Below are 26,314 nucleotides of genomic sequence, written 5' to 3'. Positions count from 1 at the left end.
ATGGAACTACTTTCTTGTCTAGTACTGCCCAACACTCTCACTTCATGTACCTTATTCCTCTTTTCTCCTGCTATACTCATCCCCCTGCAAATTTTCTTTAAACCTCCCCCAACCACACTGGTGAACCTAGCCACGATAACAATGGTCCCAGGTTTAGTCCTGTCGAGGTGTGGCCTGTCCCATTTGAATAGGTGACCCCCACCATAATGTCCTAAAAATTTGAAGCCCTTCCTCCTGCACAATACCTCAAGCATTAATTCTCCTTATCTTCCTTTTCCTACACTTGCTAGTATGTGTACTGGGACCAATCCAGAAATTACTTCCTCCGAGTTCCTACTTTTTATCTTCCTCCTTAGCTCTTGAAAATCTGACCATAGGACCTCAGTACGTGAGCCTTCTGTATCAATGGTACCACATCTTCACTCCCTTCCCCTTGCAGAATATTTTTCACCCTCTCTGTAATGTCCTTTACCCTGGTACCAGAGAGGCAACACACCATTCATGATAAAAATAAAAATACATGGAAAAACTCAGCAGGTCTGGCAGCATCTGCAGAGAAGAACACAGTTAACGTTTCGAGTCCGTATGACCCTTCAACAGAACTAAGTAAAAATCGAAAAGAGGTGAAATATAAGCTGGTTTAAGTGGGGGGGGGGGGGGGGGGGGGGTAGAGCTGGATAGAGGGCCAGTGATAGATGGAGATAGCCAAAAGATCTCATAGACAAAAGGACAAAGAGGTGTTGAAAGTAGTGATATTACCTAAGGAATGTGCTAATTAAGGGTAGAAAGCAGGACGAGCAAGGTACAGATAGCCCTAGTGGGGGTGGGGTAGGGTGAAGGGAAGGGATCGAAAAAGGCTAAAAGGTAGAGATAAAACAATGGATGGAAATACATTTAAAAATAATGGAAAATAATGTGGGCATGAGAGCAGGGTGGAGTGAAATGGCAAGTGACAGGGAGGTCTGGGTCATGGTTACGGACAGACCGTAGGTGTTCTGCAAAGCGGTCATCAGTCTGCATTTGGTCTCTCCAATGTAAAGGAAACTGCATTGGGAGCAATGAATGCAGTAGACTAAATTGAGGGAAGTGCAAGTGAAATGCTGCTTCACTTGAAAGGAGTGTTTGGGCCCTTGGACCAAGATAGCAAGAAATGAGTTCCGTGGGGTGAGGAGAGGGGAAGTAAAGGGGCAGGTGTTACATCTTCTGCGGTTGCATGAGAAGGTGCCGTGGGAGAATGTTGAGGTGTAGGGGGTGATGGAAGAGTGGACCAGGGTGGGAATGATCCCTGCGGAATGCCGCCGGGGGGGCGGGGGGGTGAAGGGAAGATGTGTTTGATGGTGGCATCATGCTGGAGTTGGCGGAAATGGCGGAGGATGATCCTTTGAATGCGGAGGCTGGTGGGGTGATAAGTGAGGACAAGGGGAACCCTATCATGGTTCTGGGAGGGAGAGGAAGGTGTGAGGGCGGATGCGCGGGAGATGGGCCGGACACGGTTGAGGGCCCTGTCAACCACCGTGTGTGGAAAACCTCTGTTAAGGAAGAAGGAAGACATGTCAGAGGAACTGACATATTTTGAAAGTGGCATCATCAGAACAGATGCGACAGAGGCGAAGGAACTGAGAGAATGGGATGGAGACCTTACAGGAAGCGGGGTGTGAGGAGCTGTAGTCGAGGTAGCCTTGGGAGTCGGTAGGCTTGTAATGAATGTTGGTGGACAGTCTATCACCAGAAATTGAGACAGAGAGGTCAAGGAAGGGAAGGGAAGTGTCAGAGATGGACCATGTGAAAATGATGGAGGGGTGGAATTTGGAAGCAAAATTAATACATTTTTCCGGGTCCAGACGAGAGCATGAAGCAGCACCGAAGTAATCATCGATGTACTGGAGAAAGAGTTGTCGGAGGGGGCCGGAGTAGGATTGGAACAAGGAATGTTCCACATTTCCCATAAAGAGACAGGCATAGCTGGGGCCCATGCGGGTACCCACAGCCATACCTTTTATTTGGAGGAAGTGAGAGGAGTTGAAGGAGAAATTGTTCAGTGTGAGAACAAGTTCAGCCAGATGGAGGAGAGTAGTGGTGGATGGGGATTGTTCGGGCCTCTGTTCGAGGAAGAAGCGGAGAGCCCTCAGACCATCCCGGTGGGGGATGGAGGTGTAGAGGGATTGGACGTCCATGGTGAAGAGGAGGCAGTTGGGGCAAGGGAACTGGAAATTGTTGATGTGACGTAAGGTGTCAGAGGAATCACAGATGTAGGTGGGAAGGGACTGGACAAGGGGAGAGAGAATGGAGTCAAGATAGCAAGAAATGAGTTCCGTAGGACAGGAACAGGCTGACACAATCGGTCTGCCGGGACAATCCTGTTTGTGGATTTTGGGTAGGAGGTAGAAGCGGGCCGTCTGAGGTTGGGAGACTATGAGGTTGGAAGCTGTGGAAGGAAGATCTCCAGAGAAGATGAGGTCAGTAACAGTCCTGGAAACAATGGCTTAATGTTCAGTGGTAGGGTCATGGTCTAGGGGGAGATAGGAGGAAGTGTCTGCAGTTCCATTGGTGTCTGCGATACCATTCATGTTCTTGGTTACAGAAATGCCTATCTGTCCCCATAACTATGGAATCTCCTATAACAACTGCTGGATCAAAATCCTGGAACTGCCTCCCTAACCACATGGTGGGTGTACCTACACCATTCAGACTGCAGCGGTTCAAGAAGGCAGCTCACCACCACCTCCTCAAGGGCAATTAGGGGATGTGCAATAAATGCTGGCCCAGCCAGCGAAGCCAACATCCCATGAACAAACATTTAAAAAATTCTCTGCATTGCTGTTCCCTCCTGTGCAGTCCCTTGACCATATTGCCATGGTCCGGACTGCAATCCTTCAGGGTCTCCTCACTTCCAGCAACATTCAATACTGATAGAGGCCTTTAAAATTCTGAAAGATTTAGATAGAGTGGATGCAGAGAGAATGTTTCCCATTGTGGGGAAGAGCATAACTAGAGACCTTCAGTATTATATAGTCACCAAGAAATCCAATAGGGAATTTAAAAGAAACTTCTTTACCCATAGGCTGTTGAGAATGTGGAACTCGCTACCACAGGGAGTGGTTGGATTGGATAGTATAGATTCACAAGTATAATATGAGTGCATACAATAGTGCAGATAGACAAGTATAGTGTAACATGTCTACAATAGTATAGAAAGACAAGTATGGTGTAAGTATATAATAGTATGGGTACACAAGTATAGTGTAAGTATATATAATAGTATGGATACACAAGTATAGTGTAAGTATATATAATAGTATGGATACACAAGTATAGTTTAGGTGTATACAATAAAATAATCTTTAGAATGATCGACCAAACGGAGTTGGCGTATTTGGTGACTGCTTTCATGCCTTCGGAGATGGTGTGTTCGGCCAGTTCCCCTGGCAGCATGAGGCGGACAGCGCTCTGGATCTCCCTCTCCGAGATGGTGCGGCGCTTTTTGTAGTGAATGAGGTGCGAGGCCTCGGGGAGGCGACGCACTTGAAAACGTCGACAATGAAGGAATTCATAACACTCATGGCCTTGGACGAAGCCCTGGTGGGAGGGTGGACCTGGGTCAGCCCCTTGTACACGTAAGTGGAATAGCTCTGCTTACAAGATTTCCTTCGCTTCTTGGGCGGCTTCTTGGTGACTTTAGTCAGCGACCGCTTCAACGCCTGGTGGGACGCACCACCCTTAGCCACAGCCACCACCTCAGGCATTCTGCTCAACTTGGATAGATAGACAAGCATATGAGGGAGAAGGGAAGGGAGGGTTAAGATATTAGATTTAGATGAGGAAAGATGGGGTGAGCCTCAAGTGGAGCATAAACAAAGGCATGGATTGGTTAGGCCGAATGGCCTGTTTCTGTGCCATGTATCCGATGTAATCCTATGGAGTCGTTATGTTGTAAACCAGCAGCTGAGGTCATGGTATCATCTTCAAATTTGACTCAATTTGTTTGAGTCCCCGATTCAAATCTGCACTCACGCCAGATGCAAATTAGCTTTGACTTTTGGAGAAATGAAATGTGCACCTTTAGGAGTGGGATCTCGACACTCATGTCTCCGATACCAACAGGACCAGCATTACCATTGTTACTATATCCGCTGACTTAGCAAGTGTCAACTCAGTTATGGCAATGTGAACTGTTCTTTCGAAACCTCAATTTTAAATTCAGCAATAAATAGAGATTGTGATCTCTCCCCACCTTTGATCACGCTGTTAATCATTAGTCCAGGAGCTGCACTATGGAATCTCACAAGCATTGATATATCGCCCCCAAAATTCATGCAAACCTGGCTTGGAACAGGGTGACTGTTAGGGTCACCATTGTGTGGGTCACCATTGTGTTTCAGACCAAGTGAGCAGTGGCAAAGATTTGAATTTTTCCTTAACTGCACCACCCATCTTTATAAGGACAAAGATCATCTCAGATAGAAGGTAAGTGGTTCAACAGGTAATAGCTGGTCCATGTGACTCCTGAACATGTTCTGGACACGGGAGTAAGTTGGAGATAAATTTTAGAAAGAAAGAAAGGTAAGATTTGTTTTTCATGATCACCAGACATCCCAATGCACTTTACAGCTAATGGAATATTTTGGAAGTGGAGTCGCTGTTGTAATGTAGGAAATTTGGCAGCCAATTTGCACACAGCAAACTCCCACAAAAGTGATGTGATCATGATCGGAACACCACCACCTGCAAGCAGGGCTAGGGAGAGAAATCATGGACCCCGATGCTTCTCCTGATTCCGGGCCTCTTATTCCTCCCCCCACCAACCCCCCACCACTTTACCCGCTTCCTCAATCACACATGATATTTTTCCCCTTTTCCAGATTCACAAATCAATTCACCAAATAACCACGGAAAGGCCCTAGTAAAATGACAAAGCCCATTGTTGGCATCTGCTTGCAAATATTGTCTGATATATATGCAGCATGGGCCATTAGTATTAAGAGCAGTTTTATCATGCAGTGTTAGTTTATGTGCACCCTATAGGTGATCCCACCATTAAACAAACCAGTGAGTACAAAATTTACTTTAACAGCATCAATGTAATATTTAACAGGAAAATATCCCATTAGTTATTTATAACGTTGTGCAGATGATAACAATGATTTCGGTGACTGCCTCAGCCCTCAGTAACATGTTCTGGACATTGCACCATATGGACATGGTGACAGTAAATTGATATTTGGGGGAAATATTCAATACTTTTAACCCAGATAAACTGCACAAGATCTTTTACATTTTGTAGATGTAAAGAATTATTTCTTCTGCCTGGGTGCATGATATATTCAATATAATTATTTCATGCAAGAGCTGTAATTGGATTCTATTTTATCAGTAATCTCAGTGGGTAGAAAGATCAAATGACTCCTGAGCCACAAAGTGGAATGATTGAACAACATAGGTCTTCACTGTCAGCGAGAAACGTTGGAGCCCTCAGGCATCTCTGTGCATCGCAATTTATAAGAGGCTAGAGGACAAAGACTGAATGGTTCACAATTGCATCTGTGTTTTCTTGATCAGCAAGTCTGAAGACTCTGCAGCTTCTCATTACAATATATTTGCAATATCTACTCTGCAACACAACTTTATTATAATATTTCAATGCTCAAAAATCTCAAAAAGCATCAAGATACAGTGGAGTCATAGGTAAGTAGACAAAATGACAAGATTGAAGTCAATGGGGAAGAGTCTTGAGAATCATGTGCAGTGTAAAACAGGTTACTGATTCACTGAGCCCATTATGCACTCCTGTTCTGGTGTTTTCACCCCATAAAGCCCGCTCACAGTAAATTCTCATCATAAATAACCAGAACTCCACCCTCTGTTCACAAAATAATTATGGATAACAAAGGCCATCTAGTCCTGAATGACATATGAACATACGTATTAAAGCAGATGTAGGCCATTTGGCCCCTCGAGCTGGTTCTGCAATTTGATAACACTGCCTACATTATATCAGTGACTGCAACTTGAAAGTATTTAATTGACTGTAAAGTGAATTGGGTCATCATGAAAGGTGCTGTATGCATATAGGCTTTGTCTTTCTTTCATGATGCCTGCATTAGGCAGAGTGGCAGCAGCAGTGGTGAAATTGGAGGCCAAATGCTGATTCTCCAAGGATAACTAATCACACAGCAATCAATTGATGTTAGGAAAGTGGCTACAAAGAAATCACTGCATTTACAAAGCCATTCAAATGTGTAGCTAATCCCCCTCAACCTCCCTGCACCGATCCCCCTCCAACCTCTCCTACAACTGCTTTCCTAACTGCCCCCCCACTCCCCCCTAACCTCCCCCCAACCCCCTCCAAGCTCCCCCCAACACTCCTCTAACCTCCCGCAAGCCCCCACTCCAACTACCCCCGAACCTCCACTCCAACCTCCCCCGAATCTGCACTCAAACCTCCCCTCCAACCACACCCCTCCCAACCCCCAGCCTTCCCCCCACCTTCCCCCCACACCGCAACTCCTCCGCCACCTCCTCCAACCTCCCCCCAAACCCCTCCTCACCTCCCCTGCAACCTCCCCACCCCTCCTCCAACGTCCTTACCTACCTCCCCCCCCCCCCGCCTCACCCACCGTCCCACACACAGAGCATCCAATGGGTTCTAAAATCCCAGGGGTTTCACTTGCCATTTTTCGAGCAGGAACACTCCCCTGACAGTTGTTGAGTCGCTGTTGACCTTCGAGCAGCTTCGTGGATTTCTGGCGGGCTTTCCAAAAAAAAAAAATTGGACCTTGTGAAGGTCGGAAGCAGCAGTCCGGCAACTCAGTGAAATTGACACTGACACTGACAAAGCAGCTTTAAAAAGCTCTGCTTCCGATTGTTTGAAGGGGGCCCGTGGTTCTGGCTACTCAGTCTGGACGATGTGAAAGTCCATTTAAAACACACTGTTTGGCACTATGCTCTCTCCAGCCCTGCCTGCAAGTTCCCCTCCAAGCCACTCACCATTCTCACTTGGAAATATATCGGCCGTTCCTTCACTGTCACTGGGTCAAAATCCTGGAACTCCCTCCCTAACAGCACTGTGGGTGTACCTACACCGCATGGACTGCAGCGGTTCAAGAGGACAGCTCACCACCGCCTTCTCAAGGGTAATTAGGGATGGGCAGTAACTGAACGAATACAGAATACCAGGCAAACTCCCCCACGCTTTAAAAATTGCTATGGGATCTTTCACATCCAGCTGAGAGGGAAGGCAGATCTCGGTTTAATACTTCATCCGCAGGATTGCACCTCTGAATGTGCAGCCTTAGTACTGCACTGGGGTGTCAACCCATGTCATATGCTCCAGTCTCTGGAGTGGGATTTTCAACCAGGGTCTTTTCACTAAGAGGCTACCCCCTGAATAGTGGCTGAGGTTAAATGCTCAATCTATAACTGCCTGGTAGGTTGTCCAATTTGGGTGGAATTATTGACCCAACAGATGGTTGAAGTGCAGATTGGAACAGATTTGTCCAGCATTAGCAACAGGAGGAGGCCATTCAGCCCCTCAAGTCTGTTCCACCACTTGGTTAGATCATGGCTGATTTAGATGTTTAATACATTTATCCCACCATGTTTTAGCCACATTACTGGATACCTTTAGAAACAAGGAGAGGAACTTCTAGGTGATGGTGTTCCCATGTGTCTGCTACCCTTGTGCTTTCAGGTGGTAGATTTGCAGGTTTGGAAGGTGCTGCTGAATGAGCCTTGGCCAGCATTTAGCCCTCAATTAACATCATTAAAACAATACCTGATCATTTATCTCATTGCTGTGCTCAAATTGCAATTCCTACATTACAAAGTTCCTCACTGCGTGTGAGCTGCTTTAGGATGTCAGAGGCCATATAGTGTGTCATCAGAGGTCTCTTTAAAAGAGGGGAACAAATGTTCAGGCTTTTGTATGCACAGGGATGTATTTGTTTGTAGTCCCCAGTTGGAGGTTTCAGGAACTGTGTAGAAAGTGGATTACGATTTGAAAGCTTGTGTAGCTTTTAATTCTCAGTTGGCCGGAATTCTGAGTTCCTTGAGATTTCCCATATGAATCTCTGAGTGTTCGAGGATGAGCTGCCAGGTACAGTAATGGTTTCATTCATTAAATAATTCTAAATGAAAAGTTTTGAAAGTATCCTCCTGTTCCTTCGCTACCTCCCCATTCTCTTCCTCTCACACCCCTTGCTCGTCCTTTTCCCAATTTTCCCCCCATCTGTCTGATTCCCGCCTCACCCCACCACCCCCTGTCAGCTCTCACTTGCCTCAAGACCAATTGATGTGTACAGGAGTGTGGGGGGAGGGGGCATTCAGGGCAGGAAAGGTTGTGTTTAGCTCCTCTGCCTACTCTTGCACGGCTGTTTTCCACATGGATGGAGCTTGGGTGAGCTTGATTTTTTTTTTGCAAAAATATACTTTATTCATAAATCTTCAAAAACATTTCGAACTATTTCAAAATCACCATTACAAAAATACAATCAGGTTCAACTTTTACAACATGAATCGCAAGGTGTATCAGTACAAACAATGAATATTACAATCATTGGCAGACATACATTTTAATCTGTACAGACTGAGGGGCTCTTTACAGTTCCCAGCCCCCCAGTGCACTGTGGCAGAAAAGTCTTAGGCAGCGACCCTTCCCCATTGCGCCTTTGTGGCGGCTGCCCCAAGCTTAACTGTGTCCCTCAGCATGTAGTCCTGGACCTTGGAATGTGCCAGTCTGCAACACTCGGTCGGGGACAACTCTTTGCGCTGGAAAACTAACAAGTTTCGGGCAGACCAAAGAGCGTCTTTCACCGAGTTGATGATCCTCCAGCTGCAGTTGATGTTTGTCTCGGTGTGTGTCCCTGGGAACAGCCCGTAGAGCACAGAGTCCTCTGTCACAGAACTGCTCAGGATGAACCTCGACAGAAACCACTGCATCTCTCTCCAGACCTTCTTCGCAAAGACACAATCTACAAGGAGGTGAACAAAGGTCTCTTCCCCACCACAGCCATCTCGAGGGCAACGTGCAGAGGGGGTGAGACTCCTGGCATGTCGGAAGGATCTTACAAGGAGGGCCTTTCTCACCACCAGCCAAGCTACATCTTGGTGTTTGTTGGAAAGTTCTGGCGATGAGGCATTCTGCCAAATGACTTTGTCAGTCTGCTCAGGGAACCATCCCACAGGATCCACCCTCTCCTTCCAGTTTCTAACGCGTGCCCTGGTCCCTCCGAACCATATCCCCAGCACCTTCAGGCCATCCGCCCTGACAGTGAAGGGGACAAAGGATCGGTCAGCCCAGTTCCCAAAGAACATGGCCTCACTCTTCCCACGATTTACCTTGGCTCCCGAGGCCAGTTCGAACTGGTCGCAGATGTGGATAAGTCTGTGCGCCGACAGCGGATCCGAACAGAAGACGGCGACATCGTCCATGTACAGGGAGACTTTGACCTGAGTGCCTCCACTGCCTGGGATCGTCACTCCTCTTATGCCCGGGAAAGGGTTCTATGCAACACACGAAAAGAACAGGCGAGAGAGGGCAGCCCTGCCTGACTCCAGATTTAATAGGAAAGCTTTCTGATTCCCATCCATTGATTGAGACTGCACTACTGATGTTAGTGTAGAGCAGTTGGATCCAATTGCGAATTCCCTCCCCAAACCCCATTTTGGAGAGCACATCCACCATGTAGGTGTGTGATATTCTGTCAAAGGCCTTCTCCTGATCCAGGCTGATGAGGCAGGTATCCACACCCCTGTCCTGTACATAGGCAATCGTATCCCTGAGCAGCACGAGGCTGTCAGAGATCTTCCTGCCCGGCACAGTGCAGGTCTGGTCAGGGTGGATCACTAATTCCAGAGCGGATTTGACCCGATTGGCGATGACCTTGGACAGAATCTTATAGTCCACATTCAACAGTGAAATAGGTCGCCAATTTCTAATTTCCTCCCTTTCCCCCTTGTGCTTGGGTGAGCTTGATGCTATCTGCCTGCAGTGGAGGGAAGGGTAAAGAGTCAGAAATATTCCACGGTGACCCTCGCTGCTTATATCCCCCAAGGTTCCCACTCACCAACCTCCCCCATGACAAAAACTATCTTCTTAACTTGAAGTTTATAATTTGTTATTAGCATCCTCAAATCTCAGGAACAGCAATAGTCTCGGGCCAATTTCTCTGTGACTGACGAATTAAGATCTTAAACAAAAACAGAATTACCTGGAAAAACTCAGCAGGTCTGACAGCATCGGTGGAGAAGAAAGGAGTTGATGTTTCGAGTCCTCATGACCCTTCAACAGAACTGGGTGAATATTAGGAGACGGGTGAAATATAAGCTGGTTTAAGGTGGGTGGGGGGAGAGAAGTGGTGGGGGGGGGTGGTGTGATTGTAAGGACAAACAAGCAGTTATAGGAGCAGATAATCAAAAGATGTCACAGACAAAAGAACAAAGAGGTGTTGAAGGTGGTGATATTATCTAAACGAATGTGCTAATTAAGAATGGATGGCAGGACACACAAGGTACAGCTCTAGTGGGGGTGGAGTGGAAAGACTAACAGGGCATAAAAGATATAGATTTAAAAATAATGGAAATAGGTGAGAAAAGAACAATCTATATAAATTATTGGAAAAAACAAAAGGGAGGGGGAAGAAACGGAAAGGGGGTGGGGATGGAGGAGGGAGTTCAAGATCTAAAGTTGTTGAATTCAATATTCAGTCTGGACCATCCCCCTTCCTTTTGTTTTTTTCCAATAATTTATATAGATTATTTTTTCCCACCTATTTCCATTATTTTTAAATCTATATCTTTTATGCCCTGTTAGTCTTTCCACCCCACCCCCACTAGAGCTGTACCTTGGGTGTCCTACCATCCATTCTTAATTAGCACATTCATTTAGATAATATCACCAACTTCAACACCTCTGTGTTCTTTTCTTCTTTTGTCTGTGACATCTTTTGATGATCTGCTCCTATCACTGCTTGTTTGTCCCTACAACCACAACCCCCCCCCCCCCCCCCCCCCCCCACTTCTCTCCCCCCACCCACCTTAAACCAGCTTATATTTCACCCCCCTCCTTGGATTCACCTAGTTCTGTTGAAGGGTCATGAGGACTCGAAACGTCAACTCTTTTCTTCTCCACCGATGCTGCCAGACCTGCTGAGTTTTTCCAGGTAATTCTGTTTTTGTTTTGGATTTCCAGCATCCGCAGTTTTTTGTTTTTATCTCTGAATTAAGATCTTAAATGCTTGACACAAATAACTTGTTTGAACTCCAAAGGATGAAGCACCCTTGGGAACTAGAGGCTTTTTGCTGTGCTTCATTTTTCTAGTCACTACTCAGGATGCAGATGGTTGGAGTTTTATACAGAAAGTACAGCACAGAAACAGGCCATTCGGCCCAACTAGTCCCTGCTGGTGTGTACACGCCGCATGAGTCTCCTCCCATTCCGTTTACGTAACCTCAGCCTTTCAGTATCTTTCTATCCCCTTTTCCCACATCCTTTTGAAAGCATTTGTGATATTTGCCTCAAACACTCTGTGACAGTGAGTTCCACATTCAGCATTTGTCCACTCACTGCAAGCCTTATCATGAACCTTTTATAAAAGGATCCATGTATATTTATCACCAGAGATAGTTGGTGAGGGATTTTTTTTTTTTGGGAACCCCTATATAAGTGCAGCAGAAAAAGGATTCCTAACCAGACAGGAGATGGTAGCCTAGTGGGTAATGGGCCAGTAATCCAGAGACCCAAGCTAATGCCCTGGAGGTTATTTCTTTTCAAACAATCATGTGCAGGGTTATGGGCAGAAGGCAGGAGAATGGCACTAAGTGAAATGCTGACTCGAGGAAGTGGTGCAGACATGATGGGCTGAATGGCATCCTTCTACACTGTAATGATTCTGTGGGACATGTGTTTACATCCCTCCATGGCAGCTGGTGGAATTTAATTTGAAAAAGAAATCTGGAATTGAAAATTGTCCTTCCCTGGTCTGGCCTACATGTCACTCTGATCTGCAGCAATGTGGTTGACTCTTAACTGCCCTCTGAAATGGCCTAGCAAGCCCTCAGTTCAAGGACAAATAGGGATGGGCACCTATTTTTTTTATTCATTCAAGGGATGTGGGTCATTGGCTGGGCCACCATTTATTTCCCACCCCTAATTGCCCTTGAGAAGGTGGTGGTGAGCTGCCTTCTTCAACCGCTGCAGTCCATGTGGTGTAGGTACACTCACCGTGCTGTTAGGGAGGGAGTTCCAGGATTTTGACCCAGTGACAGTGAAGAAACAGCAATATATTTCCAAGTCAGGATGGTGAGTAGGCTTGGAGGGGAACTTCCAGGTGGAGGTGTTCCCATGTATCTGCTGCTCTTGTCCTTCTAGATGGTAGTGGTCATGAGTTTGGAAGGCGCTGTCTAAGGAGCCTTGGTGGATTCCCGCAGTGCATCGTGTAGATGGTACACACTGTGCATCAGTGATGGAGGAGTGAATGTTTGTGGATGTGGTGCCAATCAAGTGGCTGCTTTGTCCTGGATGGTGTTGAGCTTCTTGAGTGTTGTCGGAGCTGCACTCATCCAAGCACCAAACTCCTGACTTGTGCTTTGTAGATAGTGGACAGGCTCTGGGTAGTCAGGAGGTGAGTTACTCGCTGCTGAATTCCTAGACTCTGACCTGCTCATGTAGCCAAAATATTTAGTCCAGTTCAGTTTCTGGGCAATGGTAACTCCCAGGATGTTAATAGTGGGGGATTCAGTGATGGTAATGCCATTAAATGTCATGGGGTGATGGTTAGATTCTCTCTCATTGGTGATGGTCATTGCCTGGCACTTGTATGGCTTGAATGTTACTTGCCACTTGTCAGCCCAAGCCTGGATGTTGTCCAGGTCTTGCTGCATTTGGACATGGACTGCTTCAGTATCTCTGAGGAGTTGCAAATGGTGATGAACATTGTGCAATCATCCCCACTTCTGACCTTATGATGGAAGGAAGGTCATTGATGAAGCAGCTGAAGATGGTTGGGCCGAGGACACTACCCTGAGGAACTCCTCCAGTGATGTCCTGGAACTGAGATGATTGACCTCCAACAACCACAACCATCTTCCTTTGTGCTAGGTATGACTCCAACCAGCAGAGAGTTTTCCCCCTGATTCCCACTGACTCCAGTTTTGCTCGGGCTCCTTGATGCCACACTCGGTCAAATGCTGCCTTGATGTCAAGGGCAGTCACTCTCATCTCACCTCAGGAGTTCAGCACTTTTGTCCATGTTTGAACCAAGGCTGTAATGAGGTCAGAAGCTGAGTTACCCTAGCAGAACCCAAACTAAGCGTCAGGTTATTGCTAAGCAAGTGCCGCTTGATCACACTGTTGATGACCCCTTCCATTACTTTACTGATGATGGAGAATAGACTGATGGGGCGGTAATTGGCCGGGTTGGATTTGTCCTGCTTTTTGTGTACAGGACATACCTGGGCAATTTCCCACATTGCTGAGTAGATACCAGTGTTGTAGCTGTACTGGAACAGCTTGGCTAGGGGCGTGGCAAGTTCTGGAGCACAAGTCTCCAGTACTATTGCTGGAATGCTGTCAAGGCCCATAGCCTTTGCACTATCCATTGCCTTCAGCTGTTTCTTGATATCACGTGAAGTGAATCTAATTGGCTAAAGACTGGCATCTGTGATTCTGGGGACCTCCAGAGGAGGCTGAGATGGATCATCCACTCGGCACCTCTGGCTGAAGATTGTAGCAAATGCTTCAGCCTTATCTTTTGCACTGATGTGCTGGGCTCCTCCATCATTGAGGATGGGGATATTTGTGGAGCCTCCCTCTCCAGCGAGTTGTTTAACTATTCACCACTAGTCATGACTGGATGTGGCAGGATTGAAGAGCTTAGATCTGATCCGTTGGTTGTGGGATTGCTTAGCCCTGTCTATTACTTGCTGCTTATGCTGTTTGGCACACAAGTAGTCCTGTGTTGTAGCTTCACCGTGCTGACATCTCATTTTTAGGTATGCCTGGTGCTGCTCCTGGCATGCCCTCCTGCACTCTTCATTATAACATTATAATTCGCATCCGGTGGACCTCTTCAGGAAATTGAAAGCATCTTGTCCTTAATTGTCCTAGTTGACCTCAGTAAGACCAGTTTAAAAGTCCCTAAAAAGCCTCAATGTCTGTGTTTTTATTTGTGTAGTTAGGTCACACTAGGATACTGCATTATGTCAGCATATTCTAAGCTTGTCTGATTAATCTCCCTTCAGTGAGATGGCCTGGTAACCATCTGTTTCCTCACTACTGAGAATGTGTGGGTACCAGTAATGTCCTTGTTCTTATCTCTACCCAGTCCATTGATAACACATCCCATTCATTCCACATTGCTCCTTACAGCTGCTTGGCTGATTCATTATATCTGCTCATAGATAGTCAATGAGGTAATGTTTCCACTGCTCTAGACCTGGTCTTGCATAGTCGTTGCAGAATAATTAGTAATCTGTGGATATATTATAAAAGCTCACCATGCCATTTCTTACACTGCTGTGAGAAGCAAAAGTGACTCCAGCTCATTTCAAAACAGACAGCCCACTTAGGAAGTTTCACTATTGAACTGTGTAGTATGATTTCTTATTTTTTGTGCATTTTACAATTGAATAGATCTGAACAGCAGTTTTAACCTGTTATGCACTGTTGGGCCAGAATTTTATGTTCGGCAATCGAACATAATTTGACGCGCGATGACATTGGGCATGTGTCCCGACATTATCGTGTGCCCGCGCGATATTTCATTCGGTGGGCATGCGGCGGAGTTGGCTGCGTGCCCACCGATAATTGAAAAGCCTATTAAAGGCCATTAATGAGTTCATTAACTTGAAATGTACGCTGCCCGTCCAACCTAACGGTGGGCGGGCCAGACAAAAAGCCCAAACGGCCTTTACATTTTTTAGGAAACCTCATCCACGAGCGGGATGAGGTTTCCTAAAGCTAATACAAATTAAATAAAACCTTTATTTTGAAAGTAAAAACATGCCCCATCTCTTGTGACACGATCACATGAGGGGACATGTTTCATTAAATTTTAATTGCCTTTACTAATTTTTTTAAAAAGCGCATCAATCTCCCTGAGGCAGCTCCGTGCCTCAGGGAGATTGAAGCACTCTTTCGCATGCATGCTTGAACTACACATGAGGCCCGACTCTCCCCCCTCTCCCCTCCCACACAGGCGGCGCTCAGCGCTACCGCTCATGATCCACGCATTGTGTAGCCGACCGCCCCGCCCTCTCCTATTGAATCTGCCCGACGAGGGAAAAAACTCTGGCCTTGGGGTTTCCCTATATATAGCAGAGAACCCATGTACACTGTTACAACCGGGACCTGAGTGAGGTCCCCTGATTCGTCAACTTCCCCAATGGGACCCCAATTTTGTTATGCGCCCTGAAGAGGATGAATGAGCTGGCTCCCCTTCTTTATTCAACCCCCTCGGCTGGTCACAGCAGGGTTAATTTAAAAGGGATCCCTTCCCCTGTGGGTAACTTTTCCCAGTCCAAACATATTTTATATTATCGAAGGAGCCAATTTAACCAGGCTTTCTTGAGTCAAAGAAAGAGTAAGTTTATTCATTACTAGAACCTGAGAAAAAATTAATAAAAATGCAGCACACAAACACACAGATCAGAAATGACATGTTAAGAGTCCAAATAAAAGTTAAAAGAATTATACGAATCAGTCTTTGGCTTCTCCGTGAGGCATAGGTGGTAGTACATTGCGGCCGTTAAGTTGGGTGATTCCAGTAGAGCTGGAAGATTTGGCAGGTTCACAGTTAGTTTGGAGACACTTGGTTCTGCAGGGAGGCTGAAAAGCTGTCCTATTTTCTTTGGATTGTGGCCTTTGCTGAGCTTTGCCTCCAGAAACAGAGAGAGGGGGAGAGAGATCGTTTACCTGCAAGCTGCAGAGGGGTGACTAGCTTGTTCTTCTACTTGCTATCACACATCAGCACATTAGCTTTTTAACTAATTTTTCCCTGCGTATTCTGGAAGGGAAAAAATTCCCCCTCGTACCAGTTCTTTTCCTCTCGGACCGTTTACACATTCTGAGATATAAATCAGCAGGTGATTTTGGATGTCTGCTGATACGTGCAAATCAATCTTTTGTTTTTGCAACCACAAGAGATTAAAGTTCAGTCTTTTGCATCTTTCCTTTCTCTCTTTCAAGTACCTCTGTTTGAAGAAGGCCTTGAAACCTTTCAGGTGCCACATTCCATTTCCTCTTGGGGCCATTCTGTCAAGTATAATCCACATAGGAATTTTCAGAAAGTGTTCACTTCACATTATCAGCCATTTTTTGCTCAGTGCCTTTACTTGTATTTCTGTTTAAACAAAACACAGGTCTTCCTTAAAAGTTCAAATTGCCTGCAGGTGCTGTTAGTCCCCTGTCATAACACACTGGAGTTTCCCAATCTGAAAAACAGATCAGGTACATATCCTATAGCTTGCTGCAAGTCAGGACTCATTCTGAAATTCTCAGTTGATCACTCAAAGATGGCAGATGATTAAAGTTCAGGGCTTAGTTCCTAGGATACTCTGTCTGCTTTGTTAGTTCTTTCTGTAATCAGTGAAGTAGGAAATCAGACTCCAATCTTCAACTTAATGCAGCAAGTCCTTGCATAGTGTTTTGGTTGCATTCCTGAAAATCATGACTTTAAGTGAAACAACTTTAAGCGCAGAATTTTCCCCCCATTGAGGGGGGGTTTCAAGACCGGGTGTGTGGAGGGGGGGGGGGGGCGCCACCGTTTTACGTGGGCAGGCCAATTAAGGGCATGCCCGCGAAAGAGTGCACTGATCTCCCTGAGGCTAAGTGCTGCCTCAGGGAGATCGGCTAAACATTAAAAAATATTGAAAACAGAAAAAAAAATTTCCCTGATGTGTCCCCTCATGTGACACTGTCAACATGAGTTGGGACATGCCCATCACTTTTGTTTCACTTTTATTAAAAATTTATAAACATTTATGAAACCCCACCCCACCCGTGGATAAGGTTTTCACGCTTTTTCTAATGCCCGCCAGGGCTCCCAGCCTGCCCGCCAACCTTAAGGTTGGATGGGCAGATCCACTAATTATGTTAATGACTTTGTCAAAGGCCTCCATTGGCCTTTGACAGGTCGGCAGGCGCACAGCTGATTCGGCTGAACCCCCGTCGACCTGAAAATTTAAACGACACAGGGTGATGTCAGGAGTTCCGCCCGACATCACCACGCATCATTTTACGTGTTGGCGAGAGGGCCTTGCACCCCCCCCCGCCCCACCCGGCCTGAGTGAATCATTGGTTCCCATAGGAATCAATGCTAAAGCCGGAGTTAGGTTCCTTTGGATATCTCTTACCTGGAAAAACCAATGTACAAGTTGAAATCCTGTATCACATGGAGCACTGTGCATTCCTCGCTAAAATAACTTGCAAAATAAAATAAGTCACTAAACATACAAAAGAATTGCTGTTTAAATTCAAATTAGATAACACCAGTGTCTGTTTCTCCTTATGCATTCCCCCTACCCACTTGGGTTCGGGGATGACTTGCCTCTGCTCAGGTTTGGAGGGTTCTCAAATGGCTGATAAGTCCACTACGTGGTCTCCAGACTCTGCCACGTCTGAGCTGGTGTTGTGTGGAAGGTAAGTTGGATGAGTTGCTTGGGTTTTTCCACCCCTTCCGCTGCCTTGACTTAACCTCCGCGTGTTCCCGACAGAGTGTCCCTGTATTCGGTACCTTCCCAAAGGAGCCTTCTCCCATTTTGGTCAGTCCCTATGAGACGGTGGAGACATTTGACCTCTTTGGGGTTGCTTTGAGGACATCTCTAAAGGCTTTCAGTGGAGGTGGCTTTGAGTGATTCATCGGTGCTGACCCTCACCTGTTGAAAATGGCTTCTGCCTCACCTGCGGAAGACTTGAACAGGGGACAGACCTGTGGGGACTCCAGAATTAATCAGACCGTTAACAGAATCAGCCTCCCAAAGAATACACCCTGTATTTTTCACCCAGACCAGGCCTGAGACAAAGAAAGCAATTTGACTGTACCTGTGGACGGTGGCAAATTCCTCTCTCACACAGACTTCAATGGCTTTTGCACCTCACCCCCCCTCAAGCAGTCCTGAGCGCCAAAATTGAAATCAGCTGACAGAGTCAAGAAATGGGCCCTTTTTTTTCCTCGGAGATGAGCATCCCAGGCTTCAGCTTTTTGCTTGCAAAGAGAAAAACTGTGGTGTTGGGTATTCTTTCTTCAGAAATTTGCCTCTGGGTTTTTTTATACACTGACGTTCCCTTGACGTAACCACGGAAGAGGCCAGAGAGTCGGGCTGAGTGACTCCCGCAGTCACCTGCAGCCTGGACCTGTTAATGGCCACCTTGGACAGGCCCAGGGGCAAGCTAACAAAGAGGTCCTCCAATCTGCCCGTCCCTTCTGCTCCGGGTGTCCAAAGGGCAGGGGCGTGGGGCTGAAGTGCAAAGAAAACTTGAGGAGCAGCCCCCTCAAATATTGGAAGAGGAACTGCAACCTCACACATCTTACACGGCCGTAGAACATGGACTTCTCAAGGCAGCAGACAATACAGACAGAGAGTGTAGTCACTGTAGTAATGCAGCAAATGTGACAGCCAATTTGCACACAGCAAACTCCCAATCTGAGAATAATCAGATTATCTATTTTGGTGATGTTGATTGCGGTACAAATATTGGCCAGGACACCAGGGATAACTCCCCTGCTTTTACATCAACCTGAGGGGGCCGACAAGGCCTCAGTTTAACATCTGATCCAAAAGACAGCATCATCAGCAGTGCAGCACACCGCTGTCGGCATTGTCGTACTGCACCAGAGGGTCAACTTGATTTTTCAGATCCTACAGCGGGACTTGAACCCATGACTTTCTGACTCAGGGACAAGGACTCTCCCACTGAGCCACGGCTGATACAAAGCCCTGTGAATAAATGAATAAATTTTTATTTTCTCCTTTCATGGGATGTGGGCATCACTGGCAAGGCCAGCCTATGTTGGCCTCCCCTAATTGCCTTTTAATTAAGTGGCTTGCTGGGCCATGTTAGAGGGTAGTTAAGAGTCAACCACATTGCTGTGAATGTGGAGTCACATGAGGAATTCTCTCCTTATATGTGCTCAAGATACTTAATCAATCAATGCCCTGCACGTGTATACCTTTAACCTCAATAATACACATTAACATACATTAACCTGCTTACAGGGACTGGTGTTTGAACAATTTATACAATAATGGTTTTGGAGGAAAGAGCATGAACTATAACAATATTTCAAAAACACTTTAACAAAACACCTGTTGATGATGCTGTATAATGATTAAAGTCTCCAGTACTTGGCATCACAGAGACAGTGTATGAGTGAGTTATGAATAAGTTACATTTGTTGGTGCATCACATTCTCTTATTTAATCAGCTTCATTATTTTGGTCTTTCTCAGATGTCCTGTACAGAGAAACCTGCTCTAACCAAACCCTCATTGAGCGAGGCCCAGGCTGTTGAGTTGGTCGAGCGGTTGTATGGTCTGAAGGTCTCCAGTGTCCAACCGATGCCCTGTTACGATGACCAGAACTTCCACATCCTGGTGTCTGAGAGCCAGGAGATCGGAGATCACAGTAAGAGCTATGTCCTTAAAGTGATGAACACTGTTGATAGCCAAGATGCCGATTTGATTGAAGCACAAACACAAGCCATGATTTTTTTGAACGAGAAAGGATTTCCTTCACCCACACCAATCTCAACCATTGATAGCAAGATTATGTCATTGGAAACTATTGGTAAGTATTAGTTCTTGGTTATTGGAGTCAGGTTACAGTTGACCAGCCAACACGCCTTTAAAAATTTTAAATTTATCTTTTTATAAATGTCCACATTTATATAAATCCTTGTGAACACTATAATTGATCAGAAATCAGTATGTATTGATATCACTCAGATTTCAATGGAATAAGACAATTTAACAAGAACATTGTGCATCATCTTTTACAGGTTGTGGGGAAGAATATAAGACTCATATGGTCCGGTTACTGACCTACCTCCCTGGAACTCCATTGTCCCAAATGCCTATAGGACCTCAGATCTTGTACAAAGCTGGCCAAACTCTTGCCCAAATGAACCAGGCTCTTGCAGTAAGTCAGTGTACCTTACCTGAAGAATTATCTCTAAAAATGGCCATTTGTGACACCCTGGGAAACTGTGATGCAGATCAATCTGTGAGGTTTAGGTCAATGATGCCTCCTAATGTAATAGATCAGACCAGCTTTGAAGCTTCTTTAGCCTGACAGTACAAAATATATCATGAAGTGATTCCTCAAAAAGCTTCCTTCATTACATGTGGTCGGCCGGCATGATAGAGGTGCTCCTAAGCATCAAAAAGTAGGAAGTTGGATATCACCAACAGCTGAATTTTGGAAAGATTTGGTTTTGTCTTTTAAAAAAACTGTAAAATATCCAGATGTTCCACCTCAAGGGCTTTTGGTGATTATATCCAGAGCCATGACAATAGGTAAGATGTTGCTGTGAGTTCCTTGAAGATTTTTTCTAATAGAAAGAGTCACAGTGGGAGAAGAGGCCACCCAAGAGACAATGGTCCATTAGGAGATGTTAGGAATGGAATCTGCTTCCTGGTGGTTTGTTAAGTATCAACTAGCAGAGACTCACCAAACATCTGCGGTGAAATTAGTATGTTTATTGTAACAATGCTTCTATAAATCCACATCCCAAACCCTCTCTTGCCGTTTCCATCTCATTCCTTTCATCCTTCTCGTATCATCTTCACCCAACCGCATCCCACATTTCCCCCTCCCACACCTTCTCCCTTATGTGCCCCCCATCTCGCTCCCCTGCCAAGCTGCTCACCCTTCCATATCCAGCTCAAGCCATAACCCTTCCCATTGCCAAACTCTCACCATACCTTCAGCCCTTTCCCATGCTGTGTCCCCACCCCAAGACTTCATTCCACTCCCAATCCCACAAGTTGGGTAATGGTGCTGTTGGTCTGTTTTTGGGGTTTATTTCCCTCCATCGCCCACTCACACGCCCCCCGCGTTCAGCCTCCCCACCCCCACCCCCGGGCCCCTGCCAGTGCCTGAAACAGTTAGCAGCCTCACACCCTCCACTCGACACCACATCAGAGCACATCATCCTCAAAGCAGCAAGCACCAGGTACAACTCTCAGAAAACTAGGCCTCTTTTTGGGCCGGAGGGGTTGGGGTGGGTGGAGCGCTGTCATAGAACACGTGCACAAATACTGCTCGCTCCTCACCCTGTCAGCTGCAGAGTGAAAAAGTGACAAAATTAGTTGAAACAAATACAAATGGAACAACGGAATTAGTTTGCGATGACTGAATGTAGCTGCTCCCAGTGACCCCCCAAATGAATACATTAAGTGCCTCACATGCTCCGGTCCTCTGTGTGCCCTACCTACCTCCAGGCTCCCCCCACCAAATGAGCCCACTGACCAATCAGAAAAGTGTGGACAGACAAGAGCTGTGTATTATTAACATAGATTTTGCACGCTGATGTTGGGTGGGGATCAGCTGCATCGAATGTTTGGCAGTGCAGACTGAGTTCACCACAGTTTCCCCTTTACCTGTAGCACTGCTGCATATCCATCTGGGTCCAACGTCATCGTTTCCTCTCTCCTGGGTCAGATATGAACGTTTTCAGTACTGGAACCTGGGACTGTTGATTCTGTGTTGTGCAGGGAGACAGGATTCCACAGCAGATCCCTGGGAGTTATTGTTATCGCACAGCACGATCCAAGTATTGGTGATGGATTTATCTCATTGTCAGGAATTCCAGCATCCTACCCTGAAGAGTCTGCAGCGACAGGATTTCCTCTGGAAGCTCTCAAACACTCACATGCTGGACAAGTACCTTCACGCACTGGAGGAGGGAAGCGATCGCCAAATAGTGGAGCAAATTATTCAGCAATTCAAGGAAAAGATACTTCCAAATCTCAGCAAGTTTCGTAAAAGTAAGTGGCCACCTCTCTTGGGCCAAAACCCTACGGGGCTGAAATTTCTAAAACCGCTGGACTCGATGTCCCATCAGTTATACGGCTGACTTGACAATCAGATCTACTGTAGTCAACAGAATCGAATATCGGGCCGAGCTTATAACAGGTCATCCATAGGCTAGTACCCAGAATGCACTTCTACCCCAGCCGATCCTAATACTTTCCATGTGAGGCAGAGAGAAAGTGAGAGTGAATCTCCACCATCCCCCAAACCGGTGTCTTCCTATTTGTTAATTTAAACGATATTGATTACAGTTTCAGTCTGTAATTAGGACTGAGGATTTACATCAGACTGGAGTTGCCACATTTCAGAACTTACTTTCATGCACAAAAGATTAAGACGAAACATAAGAACAGACACGAACTTAGAGCAGGAGTTGGCCACTCGGCCCCTCAAGCCTGCCTCCCCATTTGATAAGATCATGGCTGATTTGATTATGGCCTGAACTCCACTTTCCGGTCTGCCACCCGGTGACCCTTAACTTCCTTGTCAATCCAAAATCAGCCCATTTCCGCTTGAATATATCTAATGGCCACTGCTGTCTGGAGAAGAGAATTGCGCTGACTAACAAACCCCTGAGAGAAATAAATTCTCCTCATCTTCGTCTCAAATCGGGGAGCCATAATTTTAAAACCATGCCCCCTGGTTTTAGACTCCCCAGCAAGAGGATACATCTTCTCGCAAATACCCTGTCAAGTCCCTCAGGATCCTTTCGATAAGATCACCTCTCATTCCACTAAACTCCAATGGGTATAGGCTCAACCTGTCCGACCTTCCTCATAAGATATAACTCCCAGGAATCAGTCGAATAAATCTTCTCTGAGCTGCTTCTAATGCAATTTTATCCTTTCTTAAGTAAAGAGGCCAAAACTGTACACAGTATTCTAGATGCTGTCTCACTAAGGCCCTGAACAGCTGTAGTAACCCTTCCTTACTTTTATACTCAATCCCCTCTGCAATAAACCTCGATCCTGTCCAGAGTTACCTCTCTCCCCTGGGAGCCAGCAACAATCCCTCCCGAAGGCTCGAGTGTGATACCGGCAGTTGCCACAGTTTCTGGTGGTGCTGCAGTTGCTGGAGAGTTGCTGGCCTCTGATTGGCCTGGAATTTTGGCCTGCTTGATTGGTTGTGATGTTGCCCAGGTAAGTGCCTGATTGCCTCAGAAGAGGGCTGGGTCTCCCGGAGAAAAGCGATGGGGGGGTTTTCACTGCTATTTCAGTCGGTGAGTGGGCCGCCCCATTGGCAACTTTAAAATCCACCCCTTCTTTCTGTATCCACTCCATTAGGTAACCCCATAGCCTTCTGATTCCTCTCTGTCTCTGTAAAATCCTCCAGCCCATACAACCCTCCCGAACCGTGAAACCTCCTTTAGCCCATACAACCCTTCCCTAACCCTGTAAATTCCTCCAGCCCATACAACTCTCCCTAACCCTGAAACCTCCTCCAGCCACTACAACCTTCCTTATCTCTGTAACATCCTCCAGCCCTTAAATGTTCCATATCTCTGTCAGCTCCCCCAGCCGCCCTACCTCTGTATCTCCTCCAACCCCTACAACCCTTCCTGTCTTTGTGACCTCCTCCAGCCCATACAGCCCTCCCTATGCCTGTAACTTCCTCCAGCCACTAAACCTTCCCTATCTCTGACACCTCCTCCAACCCTTGCTACCCTCCCTACCTCTGTCACCTCCTCAGACATCCAACCCTCTATCTCTGTAACCTCTTCGATCCTCTACAATCTTTCTTATCTCTGTAACTTCCCCCAACCACTACAACCCTCCCTGTCACCGTAACCTCCTCCAGTCCAGTGACACTCTGCGATCTCTGCATTCCACCAATTCTGTCATCTTGAACATACCTGATGTTCTTCACTGCACCATTGGCAGCCATGCCCTCTATAAATCTCAGTCCAAGCTGCTTTACTATGTTAATAACCCCCACCCCCAGTACAGGTTCCACATGACCTACGACCCAGGGTCCCATTGGAATACCAGGCGCCAACATTTCAATATATTGATAGCTGATCTCCAGTGGCATTGCTCACAGTGAGAAGAAAGTGTGACAGTGAATGTGCGACCAAGTGAGTGTGATGTTTTAACAAGTGCGAGCTATATAACAAAACCTTTAATAGAGCGAGATGTTCCCGTTACAATTTATAAGTCTTGAGCGATGGATGATAAAACATTGTAACGTTTGTGTCTTTACCAGGCCTAAATCATGGAGATTTCAGTCACACCAACATTCTAGTACAGCCTGTTCATTCTTCAACTGAGCATTCCAACCCGACTCACCTACAGCAGGAGTTGGACATCTCTGGCATACTGGACTTCACTGACATGAATTATGGTTACTGTGTATATGATGTGGCCATTTCCATAATGTATCTGATGCTGGAGAGCAGCGATCCCATAAGAGCTGGAGGCCATGTTCTCTCAGGCTACGAGAGTGTGACCCCTTTAGTCCCTGAGGAGCGAGACGCTGTGTTTCTGTTGGTTCTCTGCCGGTTTTGTCAGTCTCTGGTTCTGGCAAGATACAATATTCTGCTTTACCCTGAAAATGAGGAGTACCTTCTGACCACAGCAAGAACTGGCTGGAAGTGTTTACACCAGTTGTGGTCGCTAGGTAAAGAGGCAGTGGAAAAGATTTGGTTTGAGTCGGCCAAGTCTCCTTGCACTTGATGCAGACCCTGTTGGTTCTGCACATTGGCAGCTTGGATAACAAGGGCACTTTTCAGAGCAGAATTAACCAATATATTCAGCACCATATGTGCTTTAAGTTCCAAGTTATTAAGATACATTCTTAAACCACTTTTCACTCCCTTTATGCTTGGCTTTCTTAACTGTTACAAATCCAGCTGTAAAGCCCAACCTCTAGACCTCTCTACAACCATTTCAAATAACTCCAGAATTTCCTTTGTCCAGTCCCAAAATGGGAAGACAATGATCCACAGTCTGGTTACCATCTGTAACATCAGATCCTGATCAAACACCTCTCTAACTCCTGAGCTTTCGATATGCGACCTGGACAAACTGGGATGTGCTCGTCCTGGACACCGTGTGTCTTTGGAGTTGGTCCCAGAATCTGTCAACTTGGATACATCAGGACATCTATTTCTTCAATGTGAAAGTATCCAACCACTGTGAGGAATAACTCTTGGCAGTTGACCTCGTTAACCTCTGAACCTGATTGACCTGTGGGCACTGGAGACCAAAGCAGGGAATTAATCTCCTCTGAACCACATGCAGTCACTGACTACATTATGAGTGAGAATGAGAATGCTATCACCCGAATAGGACTGACATTCCACAAAAATTTCCTCCCTCCACATCTTGATTTGTTATCCCTCTGCAATGGCTTTGATCGAGGTATTTACATTTACGTTCAACCACTGAATCAAGGATCCAAGAATTCACTGTGAACAATACTTAACAGTGCCAATGTGAACCCAAGATAGGCCAAGACTCTTCTACTCCAGACCAGCCCACAGGTTTTTTTCAATATTACCTTGTTTGCTGCAGCTCAGAAGCATTTCATTGGCTGTGAAGCACTTTGCCACCTCCTGAGGTTGTGAAAGGTGCTAAATAAATGTAAGCCCATTTTTTTGTCTAAACAGTTATGGAAAGACCTGCTGCTACTTAAGGTACTAATGGCCTGAGACCTTGAAAGATGGCACAGTTTCAATTATTCCGAAGCCCGATGTACTTCAGAAATGTTTTCTGTAATGCTCGTGGACCCAGCGTCTATTAAAACAACAATACACAACTGTGAAAAGTTTTGGGTTTTACTTTTGTTCTGTTAAAGTGTTTGTGAGATGGCTGCTGTTGATTATTTCAGGAAAGCCAGTGAATACTTTCACATTGAAGAACTAGATGTCCTGATGTGTCCAAGTTGACAGATTCTGGGACCAACTCCAAAGACACATGGTGTGCATGATGAGCATATCCCAGTTTATCCAGGTCATATATCAAAAACTCAGGAGTTAGAGAGGTGTTTGATCAGGATCTGATGTTACAGATGGTAACCAGACTGTGGATCATTGTCTTCCCATTAAACACAGTCATCTACAGAAGGAATCTATCCTTTCCTCTCCTCCAGCCACACAACCCTCCGTGAAATCTGTGCTCATCTAACTCTAGCCTTTGAGCATCCCCAATTTTAATCACTCCACCTTTTGGTGGCCTTGATAACTTTAGTTACATAGGGCCTAAGCTCTGGGATCTTTACCTCGCTTTTCTCCTTTAAGATATTCCTCAAAAGCTACCTCTTTCACCAATGTTTGGCCAGCTGACCTAAT

At 46.0% G+C, this 26,314-nt stretch overlaps 2 protein-coding genes across 4 annotated transcripts in view; one reads left to right on the top strand and one right to left on the bottom strand.

The window, feature by feature from the left end:
* LOC121272006 (hydroxylysine kinase-like) overlaps positions 1–25,791 on the top strand; it is a 38,402-nt gene extending 12,611 nt beyond the window's left edge. Inside the window, exons 1-5 of one of the 3 annotated variants that reach the window (XM_041178358.1) lie at positions 7,934–8,092; positions 19,443–19,779; positions 19,991–20,130; positions 21,797–21,980; positions 24,229–25,791. In XM_041178358.1, the coding sequence (XP_041034292.1) occupies positions 8,081–8,092; positions 19,443–19,779; positions 19,991–20,130; positions 21,797–21,980; positions 24,229–24,698 (1,143 nt within the window). In that variant the 5' untranslated portion in view covers positions 7,934–8,080 and the 3' untranslated portion in view covers positions 24,699–25,791. Of the gene's footprint in view, positions 1–7,933; positions 8,093–17,547; positions 17,633–19,442; positions 19,780–19,990; positions 20,131–21,796; positions 21,981–24,228 lie in introns of those variants that run through there. The other 2 variants (XM_041178360.1, XM_041178359.1) reach the window with 2 other exon arrangements.
* LOC121272013 (putative histone H2B type 2-D) lies at positions 3,387–3,743 on the bottom strand. Its single transcript, XM_041178372.1, has one exon. The coding sequence runs from the start codon at positions 3,741–3,743 to the stop codon at positions 3,387–3,389; it is 357 nt and encodes a 118-aa protein (XP_041034306.1).
* Positions 25,792–26,314: the final 523 nt, after the last annotated feature.

The sequence above is a fragment of the Carcharodon carcharias genome, chromosome 32 (assembly GCF_017639515.1).
Source record: "Carcharodon carcharias isolate sCarCar2 chromosome 32, sCarCar2.pri, whole genome shotgun sequence".
Lineage (NCBI taxonomy): Eukaryota > Metazoa > Chordata > Chondrichthyes > Lamniformes > Lamnidae > Carcharodon > Carcharodon carcharias.
The sequence above is the reverse complement of the archived record's forward strand: the minus strand, read 5'-3'. Positions and strand labels throughout refer to the sequence as shown.